The sequence below is a fragment of the Ursus arctos genome, unplaced genomic scaffold, assembly GCF_023065955.2.
Source record: "Ursus arctos isolate Adak ecotype North America unplaced genomic scaffold, UrsArc2.0 scaffold_2, whole genome shotgun sequence".
Taxonomy (NCBI): domain Eukaryota; kingdom Metazoa; phylum Chordata; class Mammalia; order Carnivora; family Ursidae; genus Ursus; species Ursus arctos.
In genome coordinates, this window is record NW_026622874.1 from 2,492,409 (window position 1) to 2,518,385 (window position 25,977).

At 38.0% G+C, this 25,977-nt stretch overlaps 1 protein-coding gene across 15 annotated transcripts in view; it reads right to left on the bottom strand.

Annotated features, from left to right (window-relative positions):
* Positions 1-1,372: 1,372 nt before the first annotated feature.
* Positions 1,373-25,977, bottom strand: part of CEP170 (centrosomal protein 170) — a 119,865-nt gene continuing 95,260 nt past the window's right edge. For 6 of the 15 annotated variants that reach the window (XM_057315021.1, XM_057315017.1, XM_057315007.1 and 3 more), the window contains 7 exons: positions 18,856-19,090; positions 14,440-14,617; positions 12,246-12,416; positions 8,845-8,933; positions 6,298-6,391; positions 5,515-5,566; positions 1,373-3,715 (listed from right to left, as the gene is read on the bottom strand). In XM_057315021.1, the coding sequence (XP_057171004.1) occupies positions 3,426-3,715; positions 5,515-5,566; positions 6,298-6,391; positions 8,845-8,933; positions 12,246-12,416; positions 14,440-14,617; positions 18,856-19,090 (1,109 nt within the window). In that variant the 3' untranslated portion in view covers positions 1,373-3,425. The remainder of the gene's footprint in view (positions 3,716-5,514; positions 5,567-6,297; positions 6,392-8,844; positions 8,934-12,245; positions 12,417-14,439; positions 14,618-18,855; positions 19,091-25,977) is intronic. The other 9 variants (XM_057315020.1, XM_057315014.1, XM_057315019.1 and 6 more) reach the window with 6 other exon arrangements.

Below are 25,977 nucleotides of genomic sequence, written 5' to 3' on the forward strand. Positions count from 1 at the left end.
ATGAGGGGTTCTGTAGCAGATTTCCATTTCTAGAAAGGGGCCTACAGAAATGATCTTTCTGGAGACAGCTGTGTAAACTCCTCACTGGGAGGAAATGGCAGAATGTCACCTCTCCACCTGACGTGATCGGTCGACTTCATTTTTAGTCTCTCTCTCTGTGACTCTATTCTAGAATAGCAGGTCTGTGAGGGCGAGAGTTGCTTGCTGTTCACTGCTGGTTAGCGCAATGCTGACTGGTGTTAGGCATTCAGCACATGTTTGTTGAATAGATCTAGGATCTGGGCTATAAAGGAGGACAGGGGTTAGGAAGGAGGACGGTGGGAGGAAGGTTTTCTAGAACAAAGAATCAGAGAAGGCTTTCTGGAGAAAAAGAGGCAGGGGAGCCATTTCACAGCCACAGAGCCCTTGGCCTGGACCCCACTTGGCATGCGAAGGATGACGATGCTCTCATTGCGCAGATCAGAGTGCAGAGAGGTGCATTTTGGCTAGTGAGGCATGTGTCTGGATCCCAGGCTCCCGAGTTGAGTTTCCTTTCAAAAGTCAGGGTCCTGTGACAGGCAGAGACACGGCAAGCAAAGCCTAGGGCAGATGAGGGAAGCAAAACGGCACAGATGTTTGAAAGTACAGGGTCTGTTCAGGAAATGAAGATCATCTTAGTGACTTAGAAGAAACATGCGTATATGTAGTGGGGGAAGGGAAGAGGGAAATGCAAGTGCATAGCGCAGCCCTGCACCGTGGCCCAGTCAAGCGAGGGAAGCTTCACGAAGAGGTTGGCGGGCCTCTGAAGGAGGGCCTTGAGGTGGGTCAGCAGGAAGGCAGGAGAAAGAGAGGCAAATGCACAGAGCAGTGAAGAGTTGCTTAAGACTGTCAGGAACTCGTGGGAGAGTCTGTACCGGGCACACACAGACACATAAGAAAAGGACCAGATTATGGAAAGCCTCCAAAGGTCAGGCTGAGAAACAATGTTGAACAGTACTCAAGATTCTCGGGTATGGATGGTACAGTGAAACAAAAGGGATCCAAATGGATAGTTCTCAAATTTAGGATGTCCAAGATACTTTAAATTTCTCTGTTCTCCAAATATATCACGGTCTGAAAGCCTTCTGATGATTACAGGACAGCCGGAAATAAAGGCCTTGTGCGTGCACATTACAATTAGAGTATTAAGCTAAGAGAATGAGATTTACAAAAACTTGCTAAGAAATCTTTTCTTCTTTAGTCAAAACACTATGATGTCTCACAATTACCACATATAAGTTAGAACTGAAGGACTCCTTGTTTTGTGAAGCCTTGGACAACGGTGTAGAGTTAACTGGTAAACTGATGAAGCATTAGCAATTCAGATGGCAGAATAAAATGTACAATCAATGTATAAAGTTCCAGAAACACTTTATTTAAAAATGGAGTTGTAAATGCATAACAAAATAACATAAGTAATAAATGTAACAAAAATAAATAAGGAGGATAATGTATTCATACAAAATAAAAATAACATAGTAAAAGGCCAAATGTTTATAATTGAACAAAACCGTGTAAACACTTAAAGGATAATGTAAGTTGAGTAGATGCTAATATTTTCCTAAACAACTCCTTACCTTCTGCTTCCATGGGGATATAATCAGTACCCAAACATTAAATAACAGAGGGAGCAATGGTGATTATTTTGTTTGACTTTTTCTTCAAATGGACTGACCCTGTTTTAATGTTTCACTTATTCCTTCAAAGCATTTGTATCATTCCATTCACGTTCTTTAAAACCTTTTTTTTTCCAGTCTTCCTTTATTAGACAGAATGGAGAAGTTAGCTTTACAAGGAGAATAGTTCATTTACTGTTTGTTTTTTTTTTAATTTAAAGAAAAATATGTGATTCATTATACAACAGACTTTTGTTTTTACATCTCTACAAAAAGGGTTTTTTTGCACTTTATTAAAGGGCCCAACAGTACAGGAGTTTTTAAATCTTGTAAGGTTTTGAAGCATACAGAGTCAGTCTGTCTCCTGAAACCAATGTAGTACAGGATTATTGCTGAAATACTAAAGACCATTCGTAAAAGCTGCAAAAGCCGCAGTTTTAACCTTTATAGACTGATGGGGTCAACGGGGAAATCCAAGGCTACTAAGTAATATTTAAAGGAATTAAGATACACCCAAATTATAGTGTTCTGGAAACACAAAGATAATTACTTTCCTTTAAAACTTATCCAAATGTGAACTTACTGGAAAGAGAAAAAACAAGTTTACAGAAGGTATTTTTCCACAGGCTTCCTGTGTAGTGGCACAGGCCTGAGCCCTCATCGTTGCCGTCTTGCAGGGTCCTTGTAAATGCGTAAGACGGACAGGTTTACTACGGGGTCCTACAGGGAAACACACAGAAGCAGTTCATTGCTTGGGAGTGAAACTATCAGCTAATCTTATGACTACTGGTTCTCCAAGTCTCCTAATGAAGAAAATTTTAACTTCATGATCATTTCAAGGGAATTTTTTTTTTCAACTGTCACATATAAACTTGGTAACACAGGACCAACATACGTGTTCTCAGTTTAAAAATATACTCCACCTAAACAGTCTAGTTTAATCTTTCTAGTTATCATTTGCCCTAAAATGAGACAAAAATCTTACTTCCGTTAAAAAAAAAAATGGAAAAAAAGTGCCAAATTGAGCTTTTTTGGAAGTGGAGTAAAACACCGAGGGGTTAAAACAAATACGGTATCATCAATCTCCTATGTACAAAAAAGACGGTTAGTCCTTATTGATAGAGAGCTATGTCCACCTACCACTCCCGGCAAATCTTAGTGCAAACATAATAGTTCATCTCCGTAAACCCCAAGACAACTGACGTAGCAACAAAGTTATATAAATCACATATATGCCGGAAAATTTCAGAACACAAGAACGACTGTTTTGAAAGGTCAGTTTGACTGTGGAGAGTAATATGTCATTGTGTCCAATGGTAATGAATACTAATATAAATCCTATTATTAAGAAGCAAATATAAGTGTCTAACAAATCTGTACAGATGAAGAGGAAGTCCATTTCGGGGAGCAGCTTGGCACAGAAGACACGGGGGTCAGAAATGTTGGGTATTTAATTTGCTTGTAGGTCACAGCACGGCTTAAAGAAAAAAAACAAAGATCTATGAAGGGAAAGGACGCAATTACAGAATTCAATCTGAAAATCATAAAACCACAAAAGGTGACACTGCCACAATCTGCTTTTTCCTACATGTGCATCTCGTGGTTTTCTAATGGCCTGCAAGGATTTACAGGGTACCACGCCAGAGGTAAAAAATAAATAAATAAAATTAAGAAGACAGAGAACAAGATTGTAGCTGACCAAGCTGTCTTGTATTGCATAAGTCAACACTATGCTGCTTCCAATATTCCTAGTCATTCCACGGGTACTTATTTTTAACACTCGAGAGAAAGTCATTCATGTACTGTAACGTCTTCCTCTTCCCCATCAGGGTTGAACCTATTGAAATGGATACTGAAATCAGCCTCAGACTCGGCGTTCTCAACTTCCGCTGATGCTGAGATAGCGGCCGGATGGGGGACCCTAGCGTCTGGCTGACAAAGTGTCGGTGTCTGACCCGGGCTGCTGTGGTTGTTCACGGGGCTGGACTTCTGTTTTGGCGGAGACGGCAAGATAGCGCTGGGGAATCCCATGTTGTTCAGAGCCTCCAGAGTTCCATCCGGGTCAATCATAGCATTGATTGCTGAAGGAAAAAAAAAAGGAATACGGGAGGGGAAAAGATAATTGTAGATGCAGTTAAATGTGGATGGGAACACTGCTTATGACTTGGATAATACTTCAACTCAGGATGCTTGTAAGAGCTTAAATTTGGCTAATCCTTTGGATACCATATTTAAAACTCATTTTTTAATAATTTGGGGGCTGACCCATATTGTAGATGATATGGACCTGAGTGCTTTCTCTGGTGCCCTGAACAGGCTCACATATGAGCCTTTCAGAGTCTGTTGGAAGACTGGGATTTGACAGAAAGATCATTTTGAGATTTGCTTTCATCACTGTGAGAGGAAAGGGAAAACACTGGGTGTGATTTTAATAAGCACTCCTAGCTGTATTACCACTCAGATAACCGGGGGTTCACGGCTAAGATGGAGTTCAGAGGAACCGGAAGGTTGGGGAGGCCAGGAGAACACCATCCCACTTGGAATGCTACCACAGCACGCTGTCGTTCATCCTGGTAAGAGTGTGGGGCCATCAGCGTGTGCATGTGTGTGTGCCTGAGTCACGGGGACGCCCTCAGAACCCGAGGGCGGCTCCAGCAGGCCGCATAGACCTCGCTACTCCATGGGAGGGGCCGGTGAAAGGGCAGCTTTCCATCCAGAAGATTGAGTGAGTGGACAAGAAAAAATCTGAGGCAGTGATTTCCAACTTGGCATGGGGGAGAGCAGGGATTTGGCAGAAGGAAGCACCTTTGCTGTAACAATTTCTCAAGAGGTCCTTTTCCAAGTAAACTCCTGTTCTCTCCGCTAACAGCCATTGTGTTATGTGCAAGACGCTTTTCCCCATGGGGGTAAAACATAACCCCTCGGGGTGTGGAGATGGACTAGACGTTAAGAATCACTTAGCGAGGGCCAACATATTCTGCCTATGATAATTCAAGCAACAAAGACTGAGTGGAATCAGCAGCTGACTCTGGAAGCTACCTATTGTACCATCGCAGACTTCTAGTTCAAGACACACACGGGCATTCATGCCTGAGTAAGATCTGGCGCACACAGAAATAACGGCCCTGTCAAACTTGAGGAGGCAAACAGTCTCTTTTTCTTCTCTCCCTCCTTCTCTGGTCCCTTTGGCCAATACGCGCTCTTTTCTTGTGGTTCACCCAAACAACTGTGACTCGTATCAGAATACAGCTTCATTTGGGTCACATCATAAATGTCAAATCAAATAAATAATGCCAATTTTTAATAAGCATTCTGAGCTGCATACATATTTCAATATTATTTTACATATTTTTCATATATTAGTACTTATGTACATATAAAACAGATAATATATATCATACTGTGAATTAGTCTACAACAGTTAGCCTATATGCCCAAGATTTAACTTTACCTTTTTATTTATATTGGGTTTTATTTTACTTCTTTTTTAAAAAGATTTTATTGATTTGCAAAGGAGTGCGCGTGCATGTGCAAACACACAAGCGTTATGAGTGGGGAGGGAGGGGCAGAGGGAGAGGATCTCAAGCAAACTCCATGCTGAGCTGGAGCCCCATGAGCGGCTCGACTCCATGACCTGAGCCGAAATCAAGTGTCAAGACGCTTAACCTACTGAGCCACCCAGGCACCTCTATCTATATTGGGTTTTATTAAAGCTTCCTTTTTATGAGTAATTTGGATATGTAGAACTATATTTTATCCATATGTTATTATATTTAACCAAATGACATTATAATAGTGAGAATATTTTTAAGAGATACCACTTAGAATGTACTTGTCTGAAATTGTTAGCTCTCCCTACTTAATTCAGTAGTAAACGTACCTTGTAGCTGCTTTTCAACTCTTTTCAGCTCCTGTAATATAGACGAAATCTCCTGTAGGGAAAGCAATGACAAAAATTAGCTTCCTGTAAGTAAAGCATTTTTAGCTGATAAGCGATGAGTCTCACACTCCTCTTATTTGGAATACTTAACGTTAGCTACTCGGCACTACATCTGCAGCGACAAGACAGGAAATAATTATGATATCTAAAAAACGAGATTCAAATTTTAAAATCTTTAATGTTTAACTGCAATTATTTTTTCAACAAGATAACAAAAGATGAGAAGTTCAAGATGATACTACTGCATAAGCAAAGATTTTGAAAAACTTGCATCGCTCAATCTTGCAACAATTTTGCAAAAGTGTGTAAGGATATTCTCTGAAAAATGTATGAACTGTGACCTCGGTTTTAGGATGACTCCCTGAACCACGAAAACCTTGAGGAGGAGATGAGCAATCTACCGAGGGAAAGGAAATGACTCATGTTCATTCTACTTGAGTTCAGCTCTGATTTCAAATTGCCTCTTTATAATGTATAATCATAAGAACAGGCATGTATTAGTGAAGAAACATAAAGAAAGTTCCTCCTTCATACCATCTTTAACTTTGAAGCAAGCAGCATTTTAAACCCCTGTGAAAGATAGTGGAAGGCATAAAACTTCCCAAATCTGTGTATTTCTATCTTTTTAAAAATGTAAATTAACAAACACTTTTAAAAATAAGAATATCATTCCTTTAAGATAAACCTATTAAATGTTTTACTATTCAAGAAAAATTACCGTACCATGCTTGAGGTTTTCACGATAGGGACTTCACTCTCAGCTCTTAACTTGCTTTCTATTTCATCCCAGTTCCGATCCTTGTCTTTAAATAATATTCTAGAAATCAGAAAAACATAAGCCTTTTACTTTCCATATTTTAAAAACCTATCATAAAACCACAAAAGGTGACACTGCCACAATCTGCTTTTTCCTACATGTGCATCTCGTGGTTTTCTAATGGCCTGCAAGGATTTACAGGATACCACGCCAGAGGTAAAAAATAAATAAATAAAATTAAAAAGACAGAGAACAAGATTGTAGCTGACCAAGCTGTCTTGTATTGCATAAGTCAACACTATGCTGCTTCCAATATTCCTAGTCATTCCACGGGTACTTATTTCAACATATAAGCAATATAAAATTGTATTTGTGTGAAATATTATAATTCACAAACCATATTCAGACATGGTTTTATCACATCTTAAAATTTTAATTACAGTAATTAGAAATTAAGTCACAGCATCAATGAATTTCTGAAGTATTTTTACATGGATTTACACTTTGAGCCTTCTTTTATACCTTGAGCCCTTATCTTGATACCGCTTAAAAATGTACCAGTTTATCTCTTCACTTTATTGCCTTCTAAAAAATATTAATTTAAATTCTCTTTAGGTTAAAAGAATAATGCAATCTGCATTGTCTTGTCCTATTTTTTACTTTTTAGATTTTTTTTTGACAAAATACAGAACCTAGTTAAAAATACAAATCTTTCAGAAAAAACATACATATTATATAGAACACCTACTATGTGTACATACACATACATAGATTTCTTCCCTCCAGGTACATTTCTTAAAGGTTTATACAAGTGACCTCATAATATACTTACTCTTGTACACCATGGCCTTTTCACATAATGATACCTTTACTTTTTCAAAAGAGTATTAGTGAAGTCTGTCAACAGTCCCTCCAACAGTTGAAATATAAGGCATATTACCCTTACCAGTTAAAAAGTGACTGCATGTTTGTCTTTTCTTAAGGAGCACCTTGTACGTACGATTAACTTAAACAGTTATTTTAATGACTACCATTATGCTGCCATCCACTGCTTTTTCAAGATAATTTACTCTTACCAATTTTCACACATCCCTATGAGTTTTAAGTAAACTTAACTTCCTACAAAATGATAATTTAATAAGCATTCACTAACCAATAGTTATGTAGTATATTCTAGGTACTTCATTAAAGACCACTGCTCTCATGGAATTTACATTTTAGCTCATGTATTTGAGTCTATCTACCTGTATGAAGTTAGCGGTTTCTGCTATTTCCATGTGATTTGTCTTAATTTCATTATTTTGCTTTAATTATATGATTTTATTATTCATAACTTCCGTTCCAACCAAGCCCAATCACTCCTTTCCTTTCTATTTTTAAAATCACTAGTTACACAGGATAAAAAGTATAATAACAATGCAATTTCACTGGATCCTTTCTAAATTAAAAAATGTGTACATTTTAAGGTTCACATTTGATTTTAAGGAAATTAAATTAGTTGTATGCTATTTATGAAAAAGACATTCTATAATTTCTGACTGGGCTTGGAAGCGAGCCTACTGTTTTTATTTTCACCATACCAGTGATTACGCAATCGGCACTCTAGTATCATCTCAGATGAGGTCTGTGTAAGTGCTCCCCGGCAACTCCATCAGTTCCACGTCTACTGATCCCACCACCTTCTCCCACGGTCACCGAGCTCCCCTTCGCCATGACAACCCATCCTCCTACGAGCTGCCAGTGCAGGAGGCAGTCAGACAGATCGAGTCCACCCAGTGGAATCTGTGGGGTCCAATCACATGTCTACTTAATAATGCCAGGAGTCACGCATCCCTCAAGTTTGGCTCAAGCACGCACCATAGCTGAAGGTGATGGAACTGTTATTTTGCATTTAATTCCACTAAAATTATATTCTGAAACTAGGACACACTGGATAAATGAAATAAACACTATGATTAAGAGAATCTTCCATGGGAATGAAGTCTCCAAATTTAATGAGATTGAGTGATTTTTGACGCGTACTATTTGTCCAGCACGGTTCTGACACCCCCTGACTGAGTGCGCGAGGCCGCAAGTAAGTAGTATTTGGAGTTGTACAGGATTACGCACACTCTCCTCTCTGCCGATGAGGAAGACGAAACTAGCCTTAAGTTTCAGATCTCACAAAAGAAACCCCCAAGGTCTGTTAATTTAAAATACCTGCTATCATTTTGTGGAGGACTAAATTTTATCTGGTTATTAATAAAATTAATCTAAGTAATTATAGCTGTTAACTCTCTATTATAAAGAGCTGTTTATTTAGACATTTGTTTCCCTCTCTGCCCCGTTCATGTGGCTTAGCTTCTGACTGTTACTAATACTTAAAAAAGAGAAGGAAGGCGACAGTGGCAGCGGTAAGTTCGGGGCCACCGCCTCCACCGGTCCCTCCCGGCTGTGGGTGGAGCAGGTGAGCACCAAGGGGAACAGGTGTGTCCTAACAATGTAGCCCGGAGGTGTGAGCAGCCCGGCAGTACCTGATCTTCCCGGCTGTTTTATCTATAGACTGTCTTATCTTCTTGGAAAACTGAAAGACGGATGACAGCAGCAGATTATCTCCCATGACCTGAAACATCCAAAGAAAGTAAATTAAAATGTTATCACTGTATAGTATAACCACCAAGAACACTAGTCACAGCTCACTATATTTAGGGGCATTTAGTAGTTATGCTAATTTTAATTAAAAGAATCAACAAGGAATGTCATTAGAGTTATGTATAACTAAATTGAGAAAGGGAGATAAGTATCAATAAAGGAGTTCCTTTTTTAAAAATAACTTGTCCAGTTTCCATACTACTTTGGTCATATCACTTTTAAAAAACAATCCATATTATCCTACCTTCAATTACTATCATGATCCCACCTCTCACGCCTCCAATTCAAATGATCAAAAAGAGGGAAAATACGACTAATTTAGAATACTAAGTTTATTATCTATTCTTTCACCAAATAATACGAATATAGAGATCGAGGAGGTTACAAGCCTTGCTTTCTGGGGCATAGTCTAATGGGAAAGATACTTTTAAAAAATTTACTTAAATGAATGAATTTTTATGATGGAGGTTCATACCACCCTAGGTGAAATTTATGGGCAAACCAACGGTTGGCAAACTTCTGTAAAGGGCCAGAGAGTGAAGATTTTAGGCTATCTGGTCTCTGTCACAACTACTAAACTCATTCTTGTGAAAGCAGCTATAGATAACAGGGAAACAAGCGGGCTTGGCTGTGCTGAGATAAAGCTTTATTTATAAAAAACAAGTGGCAGGCTGGATTTGGTCTGCAGAACCTAGAAAAAGGACTGAACCCAGGCTAGATGTGGGCTCCCAAATCATCTCCTTGTATTTCAGAACTGTATATAGACTCTGCAAGACCATCCAGAAAATAAGATATGGACTTGGAGGTTAAGCAGCTGTTCAAGATCAGTGCAGGAGTTAAAAGAATATAGGAAACACTGTTAAATATTTTATTAAAAAGAACAGAACTAAGGGCTAAACTTTGTGACTCAGTGCCACACAGCTCAAGTGAAAGGGAGCTCAGTGAAGGGTGGCGTAAATAAGGCGGGCACCGTGGCAAAAGGAGAGGCTAAGAATGACAAGGGTTTGAAAGATTTGTGTGGGGTCAAAAGTTACTTAGGATGTGATCAGCAACATACAGGCAATGAGAGGCTGAATAAACAATGGTATTTTGTGAGGCTTGAGGAAACAAGCCAAAGCAAGAGAGGAGGACATCAATTACTAAGGCCAGGACAGAGTGTGTTTTAAAACCGTCCAGTATATTGCAGTGGAAACTACAGAGCTGGCTACATGCTCTCCATTTGGACATCTTTTTCTACTCAGTACTACTGCAAACAGACACATTCTTACATACTAACTTTTAGCCCCTGTTCCTTAAATCCAGGAATTCGCAGGATGCCAACCTATGATCCAACCCTTCCTGTCCACTCCTACTTTCTTTATTATCCTCCTACCCACACCCTAAGCCTTTACCTGTACCACTGCTGCATGGCAGCCCTCAATTAGCTCTTTCCACGGTGCTATTTGAAATAACCACTCTTTGGTGAATAAACTCCTCTATATCCCTGAATTTTTCCCAAACTCATTTCATCTAATTTCCACTATCATAAACCTTTTCCATACCTGATTTGTCATGGCCACATTTATTTTCAAGAGAGTTAGTAATTTTTATCTGCACTGGTTCACAGGTACACAGAATTAATCATAACTCTTAATTCATGATATAAATCACTAGTCTAATTTGGACTTTTTCTTTCTCCTTAATAATGTAATAAGCACTTATGATAAATCTAACAGCCAAGCAAAAGCTAGAGTGCAACAATAACCATGTAACAGAACAGATGGCCAAGAATACTCATTCCCTACCCCACAGGAAGAGTATACTTGCCTTTGACCTCCACTATGTGACTTGGTTTCACCAATGGGATCTTAGCAGACACAACACGAATATGAAATGTGCCTGTATGGTGGGGCTTGCTCTCTTGTGCTGCTGATAGAACCATGACAAGAACAAGCCCTGGCTGGCCCACTTGTCCAAGCAATAGGAGAGACACATGGGCAGACCTGGACTCAACCTACAACTTTTAATTGTCCAGCTGAGCCGTACCAGTTAACCCACAGGTGTGTAATACACGCTTACCATGCTATGCCACTGAGATTTTTGTGGTTATGCAGAAATGGCTCACTGATGTAATCTACCACCAGTCATATGGTTTCCTCCACCCCACCTCCCTGCCACTCTCCAGCCCGCTTAAACAATATCCTGAATCCCATTCATCATTCCCTTGCTTTCTTTTTCATACCATTTTGTTACATCTATTTCTGTCCTAAGTATGTATTTTCATTTTTAAAAATGTATGACAAAGAATCACATTGTATATAATCTTTAGAGATTTTTCTCATTTAATGTTTTATTGCTAAAATTTATCCATATTGTGGCGTATTGCTGCAGTTCACTTGTTTTGATCACTCTGTAATTATTCAATTTGTAAACATACCAGTTTATACATTCACTTTTCTGCTGATAAAAACTGTTAGATTGTTTCCAAGTTTTTGTTATTGTCCACAGTGGTGCTATAATATTCTTTTGCATGACTTCTTCTGTCAAATAGGACAGGGTGTCTCTTGAGTATGTACCAGCAGTAAAACTATGTGATATGATCATGGGATATGTTCATGTTCAACTTTAGGGAATAATGTCAAACCGTTTTTCCAAAGTGACTGAAGCAATTTAACCTCCACCAGCAACACATGAGAGTCTATGTGTCCATGTTCTCTAACACTTAATATTGTAAGGCTTTTAATTTGTTGCCAATTGAACAAGAATCACATTGTAGTCTTGAAATGTATTTCTCTGAATACTCAGGAAGTTGAACATCTCTGTATTTTGAAGATCTTAGGTAATTTCTCTTCAGTAAAATGCTGTTCATGTCTTTTGGAGATTTTCCTATTGGGTTGTTTTTGCCTTTTTAAGTTGATTGGTAGGACTTCTTTATGTATTCTGTATACTAATCCTTTGTTGACTGTATGTTTCATAAAAGTCCTTTAATATACTCTATTTTATCATTCTTTTATTTTAAAGTCAAAGCTTCTTGTGCCTTTTAAGAAATCACCCCTGACTATAATGTGGAAAGACATTTACCTGTATTTTTTACTGAAAGTTTTAAAGTTTTGCTCTTGCGCCCTTTGGATACTTAATTCATTTGTAATTAATTATTTGTACATGATGTGATATCGGGATGAAATTTCACTCTACTCATAAGGACAAGTGCTGTTTCCCCAGTCCCATTTGTTGAACAGTTCCTCCTTTTCCCACAACAGGACATGCCTTCTCTGACACTTGTTAAAGTTAATGGTTGACTTACTTCATCCCTGCTCCAGGTTCTCCGCCTTGTAATTGTTAAGTGATCAGGGGGTTCTGCTGGCTGAGGTCTTGGATCACCAGACCGAGAGTTGTTTCCTTCTGGGGTTTTAGAATGAACTAATGGAGGGATCTTTCGGAAGTTGAGGCTTTCATCAAAAACACGATCAACCAACTAACAGGACAAAAGCAGATCCTTATGAGAATAATTTGGAAAGGTACTGATATTGGCATTATAATTTTTTTTTATTAGACAGAAGTTATTCCATTGTCAGGTAGTAACAGAAGCATGATATCTTCAATAAACCAATTACTCTTTCTTTTTATAAGTACTTTAAAGGTACCTGTTTAATAAAACAGATGTTCATCTACATAGATTTTTAAAAAAATTCCAAAATACAGAACTATGCTAAATTCAATTCTTCAATGGATAAGATTCCCCCAAATGGAAAACAGATGGTAGTAGAAAAAGCTGAGCCATGTAGATGGCTTTTATTTATGTCTTTTATTTTACTCACATTGCCTTACCAATGTAAAATAATGTTTCTTTTCTTTTTAGTTTCTTATCTTGTTTTTTTCCTTTTTTTCCTCCCCTAATCCAGGTGCCAAATTTCTTCACAGATACATAAATTGCAAGTTCCAATTAAGTTTACAAAAGGAAAAAAAATTTAAATCCGTAAAATAAGTATTTTGGTCTTAGGTATAAGCTTTGAACAACACTACAGATTACATATTCTAGTAAAAATGACATACTGCCATCTACAGTGCAAATTATACAAATACAATATAAAGTAACTCAGGTTTACTGAAGAAGGAATAAACTTTAGTATAATATTCAGAAGTAAAACAAAAAGGAAAAATGAAAGTCTATTCAATGAAATGTCTGAATAATTTTACTAGGTCTGAGTGCATGTATAATCGTGTTAGCAACAATTTAGTTAGGTAGCAGAGAAAATAACATCTTATCATTTTAAATGTACCACAAGAATTGTGTATGTCTTGCCACCAAGAAGATCCTTTTGTTTTTCACCAATAAGGATGATTTTATATACATTTACAATTGATCAATGTGGTAACAAAACTCTACACAGATTCATGAAAGCTCATTTACCAAATCAGACAACACATGAAGGGGGAGAAAAAACAACAAAAATAAAGACCACTAAAGAACTAGATTATAAAAGGAATATGACAAAAAGCAAAGGAAGAAAATATTATTAACACAGTTTATCAGAATCAAATTTGTCAAAAAGGCTAGCCATTTTGGGCTACTATTGAGAATGTGATTTCATAAAATTAAGGAAGCTCATTAGAGGCTGGCATTTTTTTTCTGTAAAAGGCTAGATAATAAATATTTTAGACTTTGCAGCCATATAGTGTCTAACTACTCATTTCTGACATTATAGCACAAAACAGCCAGATGATAATTAAACAAAAGAGCGTGTCTTTGTCCTAAGAAAACTTTTAATTCATTCTTTCAAATGCCAATCTTTTGCTTGCACCAGATCAAGACAGCCAACATGGCAGAGTACCATTAATTTTATATTATCCATTAAGGTACCTTCTGGAGCAAGTCTATGCAAATACTGGTCCCTGGAGCTGGAGAGCAGGAGGCCCTGGTTTTGGAAGGGCGAGAGTCTACACATGCTACCTTCCACTCCAGAATTTACAAGAATGTTTCAAAACTGAATATACATGTATTTTTGTCTGTGTGTATAAATACACATATTTCAATTTTCAAAGTATCCTTGAGTATATATGTGTATTTTTCAACAGAATTACTTATAGTAGTGAAAACTGTAGAATTTTCTCTTTATTTGCTAGTAGAGATGTCTACCAGCTAACTGGGTATAAAAATACCTTTCTAATTATTTTCATAGGCAAACTTTATAGGAACATTATACAATCATTTATCAAGTTTTAGTTTGCTTTTCAGCTGCCAATTTTATTCATATTTTAAAGTGAAACCATACACCAATAACTGGCTGACAAAGTACTTGTTTTAAATAATTTTACAGCTTCACGTTAATAGTAGACCAAATGTTAGCCTTTGCTAGTTTTGTTACAAAAAACATAAAAAGAAATATTTTAAACCAAAGTTGGAAAATGCAGAGCTTCATGCAAACAGGGAGGGTGGAGGTAACTAAAATAAACTAAGCAAAAAGCTAAAAGCAAAAGAAATAAAGAAAAGAAAGAACCTTATGCATTTCTCCATGAAGATCTCCTACCTCTTCTCTAGTGTCTATGGCAGAGCCAGGGGTGGTGGCGGCAGTGCTTACTGTGGTACTAGGGGCAGTGCCCGAGGAAGTCACTGAATCTATCTCTCCTGCTACATCGTTGATCTCCCGAGCAATGAGAGCAAGATCTTGGCTGATCCTGGTAATAATTTTAGAAAAGAAGTTTAACCCCTTTTAAATAACAGCGCCAGAAACAATCATTTGTGACAGAATCAGTTACATAAGTTGTGTATCTAATTAAAGATTTGTACCAAAAACTTAAGATTTTTTGGAAATCCTATGAACTATTTTGATACTAAAAGTCTTAAATACTTTGATACTTAAAAGTCTTAAGCTTTAATTCCAAAAGGTAATAAAACTAAATTTCACATAAACTGTCACTTTGAAAATTATGTCTTTTACTCAGAAGCAGTGATATGTCTTTTAAAATACACCATTAGTGTTCATGACTAGCATTAATAGAGGGTAAACAGAATCCAAAGAGTCGCTGAGCCTGGATAGGAAAGCAATTACAACTTCATTTTCACTAACCTTCAAATGCAGCTGAGCATTTCTTTTGATTATAAATACAAGTAACAGACAATAGTAGTACTAGATACTCGGTTTTCTGTTCACCAATAGAAATCACATTACAGTTGCTATAGGTATCTCAAAACAATTAGCCATTACTGCTTCAAAATCAAGCCCACGGCAGTCATGAAACCCACGGCAATAATGTTCCAGTTGGTACGTTAACAAAGAACCATATATTACTGTCACTTTAAAAATATTTTGATAACATTACAAAGAAATGCAGTCATAGTGAAACACAATTAAGTATTTAATGCTCATGCATTTAGAAGCACTGTTCTTCAAGGAGCTCCATACGCTTCCCCAGATGGCCAAAGAGGTCAGTAACTCTGACTCAGGACCTCATGCTACGCACAGCACGTCACCATACACGTTACGTCATCTGAGAGTCACACAGTTCTTGGAGGTAGGACTTCTCCAACTGAATGGGAATCAGGACACATTCTCGGAGAAAGCGAGCGGCTTGCTCAGGACAGCACAACTTACGAATAGCTAAGGCAGGACCAGATCCCAGGGGTAGAGCTCATTTCCACACAGCTGTTTACTTGTGTCGTCAGCCACAAAGACTGATGATCTCAATAAATATTATCAGCGATAAGCAAAACAAAATTGATTTTTTCCCCTTTACTGTTATTTTTTTTTAAGAGGAAGAACCTTAATAACCCACCACTGATATTCCTGTTTTTCTCAAAAAGATCTCAATTCAATGAGATACGAAAGTTTTCTAAGTTACGCATCTCTTGAATTCAATGTGGCTACTTCCACAGGGAAGGCTTCGGAATGGCAGAACATTTTTAAACAACCTGTGAAAGCTTCTGCAACTTTAAAATCAAAAGCAGGTACAAAGTAACATTTTTTTCACTTGGACAAAATGTAAGCTTGAAAGACTTTCAAGGAATGCAGTCCTTGCATAACAGTTTAACTATAGATTTAAAAAGAGAAGCTAAATGGAAGCTTATGGCCGAACAGACCCAATCTGTGGTCAGTTCCTTTATTTACCAATACAAAAAGGTAGGAAGAATACCAATACATATGTTCTGGTCTTGTATAAGCTTAGAATAAATATAAGGAGCACATTATAATTATTGTAATGTATGTTATAATATAATCAAACCACTACATGACCATGAGCAGCCCTGGAAAGAAGCTTTAGACTGGTCAGCTCACTTCATTCTCACGGGCACCCTGCAGGAGAGGTAGCCATCATCTCGTTTTACAGATGAGGAACATAAGGCTCAGCTTACATGAGCATCTTGTGCTTAAAGTCACAAATAAATGGCGTAACTAGATCTTTTTATTACGTCATGCTACATCTCACACGATCATTCCACATGTAATTTTTAAAAACTTGTTAACTGCTGATATAATTCTCCTGGAAGGAGTTTAAAGTGTTCTCTTAGATACTATATTCGATTCTTGTATTTCTGAAATAAATGAACTAGGATGAAAAACAGAATAACCAAACTTAAAAGAGACAAAAAATAAGCATGAGCTTATCCAAAAATCTATTTTTGGTTTTAAGTTTATCATGCAGACGTTTGTACAATGAAGCTTCTGCTATTTGTAGACAGCAGTGTGAGTTACTTAGAAAAAACAAGTTAAATAAACAGACAATAGTAATCTCAGGTTATACAGTAAAAATTACACTAACATGAATAATTCTAATGTATGCACGACGTAGATCATTCAGTCAGTAAGCACCCCAAAGCCTTCTTTTAATTTGCAAGTTTATCTTGTACATGCCAGCTGTTTCTTTGCGTGACAATTCCTATTTTAAAACTGGCTCAGTAATACAGACCATTAAAGTGGTTTAAATCCACACTGCTTAAAAGTCTCAGTACCTACTAAACACCAGCATTAGGAGTTCTAAAATGCAAAATTATCAAGAAAACCAAAGTAATGAATATCTTCAAGTAGAAATAACAGATTTATAATTCAATAAAGACTATGGACCTATTCATATAGCTGTTAAATCTAGCTTACTAATTCCATAATGCTTCTAGGTTACACTCACTGGAATATTTTATAGTCTTGTTATCTGTGCACTTTTTTTTTTTAAACTCCAAGTTTATAATCCTTGTTCTTATTCTCAGTCTCCACCCCCATCAAATCTGCTAGAGGAAGAAACTCTAAAACAATACAAACATTTTATTTGGAGTTTTGCAATCCATCTGTTTTTCCTTTCTTTCAGATATATGGCTGAAAAATACACCTTAAAAAATTAAAATCCCAAAGGCAAGTTTTATAAGCACAGTGCTACTAACTAGAGGGAAAAGGCATAAAGTCTTTAGAGGTTAAATGGCCTGGCTGTTTAGCAGTCGGGCTACAGAAAACGAGATACACAGAGACAGTGGTGACAGAATGCATATGGTAACAAGATGGAACCAAGTGAAAATGTCCCCCAGAGTTCCTGTGCACTGTCCCCTCTGCAGTATCTCTTTTCTCCGTGGGGGCAGGGAAGTGGGTTTGGCTGGGAAGAAAGGGTCCAGGTATTCTGGTCTGGGCTCCAGGGCTTCAGGGGGGGCCCTCGAAGGGGAAGCGGACACACCCTCTAGTTCCCTCAGGTACCTCCTGAGAAGGTGCAGTGAGACCTCTCCCCCACAGGAAGGGGAAACGATGGGAGGAGGACTGGGCCTGCAGTCGCCAGCCCTGCCCATAAGAATAAAAAATGGGTTGAAATTCTCTCACTGCAGGCATCCTGTGGGCTCATAATAATTCACGGACCCTGAAGCACATATAGGCCTGTCCCCTAACTGGAACTGGCTTGCAATGCTTCAATAGTTAGTCTCAGAAAAAGCTATTTATATGGCAAAATAAAATGTTTAAGCAGCACGATGAGATTAAAAGGGCATGCTGTCAAAGAATTATAAGCACTTAAGAGCAATTACAAGTAAATGGTCATTAAAGACCAAAAAACTTAAACATGAAAGAAATGAGCCAGAAAAAACATAATTCACAGAAGTCAACAAAGGAAAAAAAAAAGATAAACACCATTAAATTATGGTAAGAGTTTATTTCTTTAAAGCATCTAGGGACTAGTATATATTATGTTCTTTAATAATGTTGCCAAATGTAAAACTTGAAGATCAGGGTCTTAAACTGAAGGCAGCAATCACGATAGCATGTCAACGGTGAAAATGTTTAGGTAACATACGGTATAAAACACTGCAGTAAATACCTTACCAACTTAAAAAAACATATTTTAACTACAAGAGCATCTGTTTGAGTGTAGCCTCTCTTCAATGTTCAGCCATGACAAGGTACTAATTAAAAATCACATCTGCAGCATGAATTTTTATCATATAACCTAACGGTTACACTAAACAAATATAGTGAATATTCAAAATAATTAATGAAGGGTTGAATTAAACTGTGCCTAATGAACTCATAAAAGTGTGAGTAAAAATCCACCTCCTCTAATCCTGCCCAGAGAACATGAGCAATGTATCCCCAACAACTCTACTACTATTACCTCTTTGGAGGATAAAAGGAAAGTAATCAAAAATTCAGCTGCACAATTCTTAATTGTGTAAAGCTGACACTACCTTTCAAAAATGGTATCTAGAAACAAAGGGGCGCTGCAACCAAAATAAATTAGTTCTACCATATGCTAGTAGCACTGGCATTAAAAACATGAACCGAGAGAAACTGGATGGAGAGCAACTGGAGGAAAACTAGGTTCGTAGTTACCTGCGGATTTCATTTCTTGGACTATCTGCACGAAGCACACAAAAGCTAACGTTTGTTATCAGGTTGAAACACTGACAAAAACGTCCAACTCCTCGAGATGATCCATTAAGAACCAACCTGGCTATCTCTTCTCGATGAGCAGTCCAGTCCCGGATGTAATCCTCCTGCTCTTTGATCCGGTGCTTGAACGAAGAACTCGTAGGCATTGCTGACCCAGAGCTCTGCAACCGAGTAGTTTTCAGGGCTGGAGAAGTACGTAGACGAGTATGTTTAGGGGAATTACGGTTTGATCCAAATTCATCTTCTGAGGTGGAAGCATAATCAGTAGGAAAGCGCCTCCATCTTGAATTTACTAAATTAGTTTAATTATTAAAAAAAGAATTATTATGTTACCTTTTAAAGGAGATAAAAATCATGATTTCAAAAACACCATGAGACACACACAGCACAATTTTCAATAACTGACATACACATATCTCACAAAAATCATAAGTCTACTACTTCTTAAAGATAGAAACAATACATTTTGGTGAATTAAAAACAATGAGTAATTAAAAACAATTGAAAGAGCATGTTTTCTGTAGTACGGTGAATAAAACATTTAGATGAAAAATTCACTAATGATAAACAACTAAGCAAGCTCTATTCATCAATGTTTAACTTGGGTACTTTTTAGTCGCAAATATTTCCCATCTGAGTGAAGATATGGATTTTTTTTTTTTTAATGACAGTAACAGCAACAACAACAAAAATAAAAGTAAGGGAAAAGATTTCCTCATGCCACACAGACTTTCAACATGGAGATGGTAAAACCCTCTTTTCCCGACATACACATGTGCATAATTCCTGCTGTGGAAATTATGCGTTTATGGCAGAAAAAAAACATTACCTCTGTCATTCAACATCCTGTTATGCTATGATTGGAAAAAATCTTTTTACGTGGTAAAAACACAACAAAGCATCCTCAGTACAACTCTGCTGCTTTGACACTGAAAGCATACGGTGAAGACAGACGATGGCGTAAGACCTACAAGGAGCCAAGCTCTACGGGGCTGTTCTCACAACCACTGACAGTAAAGGCACAGGAGAGACTGAATAGTCACATTAAAGAAAGTGGCAATCACTTTCTTATTTAAGATTAGTAAAGACATTTAAGAGATGGTGTTGCTGACACATCTGAAAAATCAGAAGACAAATTAATTTCACTACTACTGTAAATGGAAGAACCAAATATACAAATAATTTGTGAAGCACAGGTTAGAGGTCAAAAACAGGGCAGTAATGGCTGATTCACGGAAACCTCACAAGGGCAGGAGCCATGCCTGTTTAATCTACTACTGCATACCCAGCCCTTGGCAGAATGTCTGACTAGCAAATGTTTAATAACTGTTTTTGAATAAATGAATGAATTCCTAGAAACCGACCATTTGCTTTTCTCAGATTAGGAAAAACCTACTGAGAAGCATGAGACGTTTCTGGTGGCTAAAGTGACATAAACTTTGCATCTGCTTGGAGCTTCTAGTTCCAATTGTATTAATATTAGAAGAGTTTTCTTTCTTTTCTTTCTTTCTTCTTCTTTCTCTCTCTCTTTTCTCTCCCCCCCCCCCTTTTAAAACAGAAACTGAGCTTAGGCTGCATGGGTTGGTGGAGTCTAGAATTCCTTCATCCTACTTCACTGGAATTTTGCACCTCCTGTCTTTTCCTACCCAAACATTTTTGCCTCTCGGACTCTGGTTAAGACTCAGGTGGCTGTCAGATAACCCGATAAACACTGCCACCAGAACTGGTTTAAGAAGCAGAGACATCTATAATCGGGAATATGCCCTAAATCAGAGCCTACTCATTTGTCTTGATTCACATTCTCATTTGAAGCTCATGGAGCTTGGAACAAGACTCATGGGTATAAGAAGATATGCAGAAACTTCATGGCTTTCTGGAAAAGTGTATGCAACACATATACAGAATGGTAGGTAATTACTTATAGTGTCTTTTGAAGGTGGTAGTCAATATATTTTCTGGTTTTACCGTAATTCATTAATATAAAAAAGCTTTCACCACAGTGGAAAATTACTATTTCAGACATCTGAAAAATCCTACGAATTGAACTGAGCCTAAGACTTGAAAACAATTTCAGAAAAAGTTTAGGAATAAGAGCAAAAAGGCTTTAGGAAAAAATTAGAAATATTGCAAGGTTTATACTTTTTAATAAAGGCATTTCATTAAACATTAAATGTTTATTCGTTTTGCTACCTTAGAATATTATTCATAGAAAACAAGTTCACAAATAGGAGAAAGATGATTTGTTAAATTTCCCGATTCTTGATTTGGAAACCATGGAAACCATACTTAGAACAACTGAAAGCTGTTTGGAGCGAAAACAAAACCAATAGCAAAGAGTTTTCATAAACTGCAGGAGATGTGAAAACATAGGTAGGGATGATGGAGCTGAGGGCATTCACACTTGGACGTAAGTCAGAGAGCGCGGCATCGAAGGCTGCTTGTTTCGTGAGCGCTACAACACATGGCAGCAGGACGGGCACCTGAGAAGCAAGTGCTAGGTGCCAGGTGACAATATGTAAGTGGAGCCACCACATTAGAATCAACTTTTAACAGTCTGAGTCTCAAGATCAGAAATTAATTACATTTTGGAGAAAAAAAAAAGAGAAAAACTCCTTTTTTCAAACGACGTTCATAAAGTTCCCACTTATTTTTATAGGCCTATCTAGAGGCCAGTAAGATTGGTGCAGCTTAATAATATCTTTACAAAGAAAAGCAACCTCAAGTATAAAGCACAGTTTAAAAACTGAAAGGTCACGTTTTTAGGTTTGTTCTCTTAAAATTGAGGGCAAAAGGAGAGATAAAATAAGTAAGGTATAGCTGAGAGGTGAAATTCTCAACTAAGGGTTGTCTTTACCAATGGTACACCTATCACACGGGGTGCGCGAGGAAGCGAGCTCCCGTTCCGTCTGGACGCCACCTGGCTTGTGGAACAGCCAAGGCGTGTGTGGACACCAGTGGAACGATCACTACTGGCAGGAGAGTGACCAGGAAAGGGACTTTCATGCCAGGGTCTGTTATTTCCCAAAAAACTTCTTTCAGTACCTTTTGCTTTCTTTCTTTTTTTATTGTTTTCTTTTTCCTTTTTTTTTTAATTTTTAATGTTTTTTTATTATATTATGTTAGTCACCATACAGTATATCCCCGGTTTCTGATGTAAAGTTCGATGATTCATTAGTTGGGTATAACACCCAGTGCACCATGCAATACGTGCCCTCCTTACTACCCATCACCAGCCTATCCCATTCCCCCACCCCCCTCCCCTCTGAAGCCCTCAGTTTGTTTCTCAGAGTCCATAGTCTCTCATGCTTCATTCCCCCTTCTGATTACCCCCCTTTCTTTATCCCTTTCTTCTCCTACCGATCTTCCTAGTTCTTATGTTCCATGGATGAGAGAAATCATATGATAATTGTCTTTCTCTGCTTGACTTATTTCACTTAGCATTATCTCAGTACCTTTTGCTTTCTTAATCCTCGCTTCTGAACTACAGCAACACAGTTTATCTGAAGACAATAAAATCCTTACAATCTGCTAGTTACTGCAGGGTAAACTTCAAGTTAGAATGTTTTCGACTTTCCCTATTGCCTACTTATTTCATAGAATTTTAGACTATTAGGACCTTAGCCATTAGCATAAGTTCTTCAACTGATGGAGAAAAAAGGGGCCCAGAAAGGTCTTGCCTTACTTAAATCGAAGTTTAAGCCAGGTCTACCGACTCCCAGAGTTCAAAGCTCTTTCATTGCTATCCCTAGGACTTCACAATTACATGTTAGAAAATCCTTATTTAAAAAAATTATTTTTACAATTCCAGTTAGGCTAATTCTTCTTTGAAAAGATATCCTCAATTTCTCATGGACTGATGGTTTTTGGGATTTCTAATCATGAAGAGAAATTTTACTTCTTCCTCTTTCATTTTATTCTGTTCAGGTAAAATCATGCATAGAATTAAACTTAATTTTATAGCATTAGGCTTATTTGATATATTACTGACACTAGTAAGAAATTTCAGGTAAATCGTTAAATTGAAAAGTTATGTCAAAGGTATCTGAAATGCCAATCCCTAGGGAGGCTTTCTTGGTTGGTGAGCTGCGAGACAGCACATATAATAAAATCAAAGTTCTAAGATCAGCTTAATTAATTTTATAGCTAACCCGAAAATTATTTTAGTTACATTAATTATAAAACTTAACTTAGTTATAAAATTACACAACATTCCCTCTTACAGAAATAATAAACTACTATATTCACTATGAAGAGATACTGTCAAGAATTTAAAAAGAAAGTTATAGGATTATTTTTTTGTGAATGCTCTGATTTCTTTTACTGCTAACCAAAACTTTGTTGGCCTTAAAACACATCCACATCTATAGATGTAACAAATACATTTCAGGAAATAAGCACTACATTTTCATGCTTTGTATCAGAATATTTTGGTGGGAAACAAAACCACAAACACATTTTACAGGTATATTTATAAGCATGTCGCAATAAGATCATTGGGGGAGAAAAATCCCTGGCCATGTTCTGTATTGATCTTTGACCTGGAAGAAGAAATAACTAAAGCCATGCATGCCCAATACCTAATTCCTACCACCTATAAAATGTGAGGTTTAGAATAAAAAGGAGATAGCAACAGTCTAAAAAAAATTCTAAGGAGGTTAACATGATATAATGTGCACCTAAAACATAATGAAAACCAACTGCTTTATTTTGATAATTCAGCACACTTAGTTTTAAATATGTCTTATCAAAATAAATCTGGATATTTTAATATAATTTGATATTGAAGGAATGGGGGGGAAGTGGGGACTAAACTTTCCTAAAGTTTCCTAAAAACTTTCCTACATCAGAATGAAAGAAGCATAAAAGAACTTTTACTCTTAATGTTTCTAAGTCAGAAATTCCATTCTTCTAATTTTATCATACACATTTCTTTGAAAAACTTTTTTTAGACACGGCCTACATTATGAAATTTGAAACATTACAGAATTATTTTCACGTATGCCCATCTGGACATACCACAGGCTCGAGGCTGAGAGATTTCTAAGTCCTTTAAAGTTCACAGTTTGTACAGCAACCCTGACAGTGTGGTTTTACATGCTGTTAAATCATATACATATTTTTAAGATTGTATTTATTTATATATTTTGAGAGTGAGCACGAGCGAGGAAAGGGGCAGAGGCAGAGGGAGAAACAGATTCTCACTGAGCAGGAAGCCTGACCTGAGCCAAAGGCAGATGCTTAGCCGACTGAGCCATCCAGGTGCCCCTTAAATCATAATTCAAAAGCTAAAGCTAAGAATTTTTATATTTTTTTCCCATTCAAGGTATTATAATTATCTTAAGTAGAAATACCATAGCATCAAAGATGCTAATCCCCAATTAGCAACTAGGTCAAAAAAGTGTCTGTTTTTCTTGTTATTTTTTTTTTATTACCTATCCATATAACTATTTTATACATTACCACTGACTACGAGATCCTAGTCATTATCCTTCTAGATTGGATAGAATATTATAAACGGGCATCTTGAGAGAATCTGAACATACAATCCTGGATCACGATGTGGCTTCATGAATTAGTAAAACATCAGAATTACATAGATGACAGTAGACAACACACCACATACATTGTATGTTGGCCTTGCATATACTGCTGAAAATAATGCAATGACTCCCGCCGTCCTCTGAGAGCTTGCAAGCACACAGACACAGACCGTTTTCGAGAGCTAGACCGGATGTGGGAGAAGCAGCAAGAGGCTGGGAATGAAAAGGCCCTGAGGCTTCTTGTTCTGTCCCCTCCACGGCTAGGTGACCAGGGCGGGTCACTGCATCTCTGGGCCCGAGTTACCTAAACTGAATGACCCTTCCAGCTTTTCAATTCTATGGTTCTAATTATTTAATATGCTGCTGCTAAGTATGAAGAAGGCCCAAATCACGTACCTCAATTTACCCCAGGGAATTTCAATAAGCAATTCAAGGTACTTTTTGGATACAGAAAACCACACGTTTATCAAGTTCTGTATTCAAAGCAGAAAACAAACTTTATCTTTAAAGACATAACATAGCATCTTATAGTGGTTTCTAGGAGTTGCGTAAGTAGTCTTATTTGGCTTGCATCTCACAGAAGCCCTTCGTGTTCAACACCGAGGAGTAAGACTAGCTTACTCATGTGTTACGGCCCAGACGACTGGTACAGAAGGAACCGTCCCATGCTACTTGGTGACACACGGCTTACGGTGAGACAGGAGGAAACTGTAACATTCCCATGTACTGAAGTAGAGATGAGGTGATCAAACAAGCCACGTGGCAGAAGAAATTCTATCACAGTACACACCACAGAATGCAGCAAAAAGGAAATGTGAATTGAAGAGGTACAGCCATAAGAACGACAGAAAACCAACACTAGGGAAACATCAACGAACGGACAGCAGTTCTGAAACGCTCGCGACAACTGCATGAACCAGCAACGAGAGCTTCAAGTGCAGAAGCAGGGAGGGTGGGGGCACGAGGGAAAATGCCAGCTCTTCTTTTGGCGTCAGGATTCTATGTCCCCTATTTTCCGCCTACATCCACTCCCACCACGGATCTGCCCGTCACCACCACAGCCAATGACCCGCGGAGAGGGAGGTGTGAGTGGAGGGGAGGCACGCGAGAGTGAGGACGAGAGAGGAGGAGTACAAAGTGACAACAGAACACGAGGGGCACCGTTAGGTTTGAGTCTCGTGGCTGCGCTGCGGTAGATGGCACACTTAAAACACCGGGCTGCACACCAACCTTCCCTCGCTCTTCCCTCAAGCCTAGGGCTCACTCGGATGCTTGCTGATAAGAGCTCCCTAAGTCTCTGAGCAGCTGGCTTCCCCCACTGGCCTCTGCAGCCCCACCCGGGTGTGAGGCTGATTATGAAGTCAGAGTCCAGGCTCACAGGGTACACACGAGTATCTGGGTTAGGACTCTGGTCACACACGTACTCTCCCGGGCTACAGCTGAGTATGCAGTACACCAGCAGACAAGTATCCCAGGAGCCGTTAGATTCTGGCAGGGACGAAGTAACTTTTGGAATTACACTCAGTGACAGCTCATGACTAGAGTTAAGTAACAGAAGAGCTCTTTCTGAGACAGTACTCAGAATCAGTTACATTTCTGTAGCCCGGTTAGACCCATAGTGCTTAGGGATTATCTCACG